The 3969-nt window shown below is 35.7% G+C and overlaps 1 protein-coding gene across 1 annotated transcript; it reads left to right on the forward strand.

Annotated features, from left to right (window-relative positions):
• Positions 1–607: 607 nt before the first annotated feature.
• On the forward strand, positions 608–1922 carry LOC149197380 (membrane protein PM19L-like). The gene is made up of 4 exons (XM_089403899.1): positions 608–896; positions 1006–1225; positions 1342–1387; positions 1496–1922. Exons 1-4 carry the CDS (start codon positions 770–772, stop codon positions 1664–1666), a joined length of 564 nt encoding a protein of 187 aa, XP_089260025.1. The 5' UTR covers positions 608–769; the 3' UTR covers positions 1667–1922.
• Positions 1923–3969: the final 2047 nt, after the last annotated feature.

The raw sequence follows: 3969 nt of genomic DNA on the forward strand, positions 1-3969 counted from the left end.
TTCACTTCTATTTTATGTGCATTCTTTAAATTATCACCCCTAACACTCTATCGAGAAACTAAATTCTTATATATATATATATATGCGCAGAACCCCACAAACAACTCATTACATTATGTTGGGTATAATTAACGAAAGTTGTTGCAGAAAGAATAATTAAAGAAAGTTGTTCGTATCAGATGATACAGATGGCACTGAAATGCTTAGGGAAAGAAATACAATCAATACAATCAAAATATTCAAATCCTGCGTGTTATTCGAATGTGAATGGAAAAAATTATTGCGAACAAAAAGAAATGCTATGAAAGTCGAAATGCAAAATGCCATAATATATTGATAAAGCTGGAGAGTTGCTCTAACAATATCCAACTAACTATGTTCCGACCTGGATTCATGGACAAGATGGGGATGCTGTAAAAGCTTTCAAGGTGATATCACCTTGCCTTGTAAGGCAAGGCATTGAGAGTTGGATAAACAGATCTATTTGATTGAACTACCACTCCTACTATTTCCCATTTGTGGGGGTACTCTGTCTCTATCTCCCTTGGCGCTTTCCTTTGAGGGTCGCTTGTTTACTTTCCACCCATTCATAAATACATCATCTCTTCCCTTGGGAGATATCTAGAGAAGTATTCTCAGCTTTGTCTAGCCCTCAACAGATTAAGCCTTGGTGTGCAGTATAGATTAATAAGTGGTACTTTTGCATTTCTAAATCTAGGTCGGTTTGGTCAGTACTAATAATTTGCAGAGCAGGGCTAGTATTATTATAATGGCATGTCGACTAGTGAAATCTCTGGTGGGTTTTCTCTTGCTGTGGAACTTCTGCATGTATGTGGGAATAGGTGTTATTGCAGGATGGGTTCTCAACAAAGCCCTCGACCACACTTATTCTACTGGTAGCTATTAATGTCTAACCCCAAAATACATACTGTTCTTCTTCTACGCATAATTTGTTTGTGTGCTGTTGAGAGTTTTGCTGATTGATTGTGTGATGAAAATTTGCAGGTCCCGGAACAGCTCTTCCTACTGGATTTTCTCCAGTTTATTTTCCAATGGGGAATGAAGCCACAGGATTCATGGTTATTTTTGCTTTGACAGCTGCCGTGGTAGGAGCTGCTTCAAGCCTTTCGGGGCTCCATCACCTCCGGGTTTGGACTGCCCACAGTTTGGCTTCTAGTGCCGCATCTGCCATGACCGCTTGGGCTTTCACACTACTCGCTATGGGGTATGTATATATAATAACTACAAAGCTACATAACTTGTGATAACATTATATAACATCTGAGTCATCTATGAACTGAAATGGAAGACGATCTAATTATTTTTCAACACAAACTGCAGGTTGGCATGCAAGGAGATCGCTATCGGCGGGCAAAACTCAAAGCTGGTCTGGATGTTATCTCATCATTAATGTTTCTGCCCATAATAGTTGCTTATGGAATTCATCATTAATGGCGTTTTATATTAACATTGGTGACATTGCATTTGTTTGCAGAGAACGTTGGAGTTATTTCTTATTATTCTAACCGGAACAAAGCTATTCTACATTTTCCTCATTCAAGGTGCATTCTTCACAGAGAGTTATTGTTGTGACCAGGAAACCTACGTGGTTACAACTACAGCACAGCCTCAAAAAGGAAACACACCTGTGGCATCTTCCGTTTAATAATAGATTGTCTACAGACTGCTGATAATAACTTGATATACGAGAACATGGGTTCTGCTGTGTTACTAGTAATCAATTCATGCTGTAGATTGGAGATTACGTCATTTTCAGAGTGGCACTCATGAAAATCAGCTCTGAATTTGATAATCGTGTGAACTCTGAATAAAGTTATCCTTACTGGCGCTATATAGGATTCAAAATGTTTTGTTAATTATCATCAAGTTGATGAAAGGGCCGCATCTTTATATTATGTAAATCTATGCTTCTCATTTTATTATGGAAAACCGTTTTTGATAAATTAAAATCTGCCTTGTATCTGTCTTTTTATCCCACTTCTTATCCATAAGGTTAAAGTGTAGATGCTGATAGATATCAAGTGAAAATTACCAAATACTGCACCATGAATCCTATCTTATCTTGATAAGAAAACAGTATTTCAACTATCAAAGCAACATGATTAGTATTGTTTTGTAACGTTGCAATTACACAAATAATTGTAGGTATTAATAAATTTACCAAATACTGCACCATGAATCCTATCTTATCTTGATAAGAAAACAGTATTTCAACTATCAAAGCAACATGATTAGTATTGTTTTGTAACCTTGCAATTACACAAACAATTGTAGGTATTAATAAATTTAGGAAGCATTAATATCATTTTAGGTGGGTAATTAGTTTTATGTTATTAGAGTGGTAGTTACTTTATGGCATCTATTTAGTGTAACATTGGTTATAGTCCAACACCCTCCTTGGTAATTTGAATCGAATCCGGGCTAATGTTTTAATTCTGATACCATGTGAAGATTTGTCATTACATTAAAACGAGTAATTATTAATAATGTTTCAACCGGTTAGTAGATTTCCAAAACATAAATTATACCATGTGAAGTTTGTCATTTGCAAAAAAACGTAAAACCTATAGGCATAGTAAACTTCCATACCAGCAAAATCACGTTGAATGGAATGTTAGTACCCTGTTCTCAACTTAACAATTAATCATCATTGATTAATATATCAATCTAACGGTGCCTTTTCATTTATTTACAATTAACTAGGTTGTTTATAATGAATTTTTAACTACTTCACAATGTTTGTGAGGAAATGCTACACGTTAAGTAATTGGAATATTACCACGATTAAATTGATCATGATTTAAAAAATTAAAGCCAAACAAAAACCTATTATTATCGTTTTAAAGAATCTAAAACATAGCATTGTCATTGTGAATACTTTTAATCTAAGTGTGGTTGAAAGTCTTAGAGAAGCATAGTTGTAGCAAGGGAGGTTGTGGAGTAGCATGTCTCTACCTATGCGGAATTGAGTGAGCCTACACTTCATAGGGTAAGGGGTGGGCAAATGTATATGCAACGGTTTAAGTAACAAAGGTAGAAGGATAAAAGTCAAAATAGGTAGTAGGTTTACACTTTTACACTTGGAGATAGTGGAGAAATGTTTTAGATTTATGTGAGTTATGAGATGTTGTTCTATAATTCATTATTTTCCAATGCATATGAGTTGTAGCTAAATGAGAGTCTCTATCCTTGTGACTCGATCTATGGAGTCTTTTGATCCCATCACTATATAATGGTACACATTTTCATGTGTTTGGTGTATGTATTTCCCATCATGATATAATACGACACATTGTCACGTATTTGGTTTGAGCAAAATGAGGGCCAAACTATAAGTTTCATACTTTTATCAAATCATTGAGATCCATTAGTTTAAGTTGGTATCAGAACGAGAGGGCTCCAAATCTGAGAGTTATAGGGTTGAGATCTAAGAGGCTCAATTCTTCATCTACATTATCTAGAGAGTGTGTGATGTGTGTTCATCATTCTTAGTCATTATTAGATGTTGTTGTGCCTTGGTGGTTGGATTTGCAAGCGGATCTTGCATGTGGCAAGTGTGAAAAATTGTTGAGTGTTGGTTGTCTTTTGTCATTGTGTGCAATCAAATATGTTTTGTGCAGTTTCTTTTACTTTCAGTTCTGGTTTTTTAGAGGGCCTCACTTTTTACGTGGGCCTCTGAATTTGCGGGTGGGAGGTATTCTCTAGCCTCAGCCCCTTTCCATGGGTTCCCTACAATAGACAATTTCAAAGATAGAGATGTCCACCTTCAAGGTTGTTGGCAGGCTAGATAATAGTGTGTTGTGCAACAATTAAGATACTCATCGAGTTATGAGTTATGATTCTAGACTATTTGCAGAGATTTCAACAGTATTGTTGACTTGGAAATAATGCTTCTATGCTAAGTTTAGAATTAGTTTGGAATTTTGTTGAGAGAATATCTCAACCTCC

This window comes from Pinus tabuliformis, chromosome 2_2 (assembly GCF_031772625.1).
Source record: "Pinus tabuliformis cultivar Carrire ecotype Pingquan chromosome 2_2, CPIR1, whole genome shotgun sequence".
Taxonomy (NCBI): domain Eukaryota; kingdom Viridiplantae; phylum Streptophyta; class Pinopsida; order Pinales; family Pinaceae; genus Pinus; species Pinus tabuliformis.

Excerpts from the sequence above, each read along its gene's own strand:
- LOC149197380 (XM_089403899.1), top strand. The coding sequence starts at position 770 with ATGGCATGTCGACTAGTGAAATCTCTGGTGGGTTTTCTCTTGCTGTGG. Across the intron at positions 897-1,005 it reads CGACCACACTTATTCTACTG|GTCCCGGAACAGCTCTTCCT; the intron begins GTAGCTATTAAT and ends GAAAATTTGCAG. Across the intron at positions 1,388-1,495 it reads GCGGGCAAAACTCAAAGCTG|AGAACGTTGGAGTTATTTCT; the intron begins GTCTGGATGTTA and ends ATTTGTTTGCAG.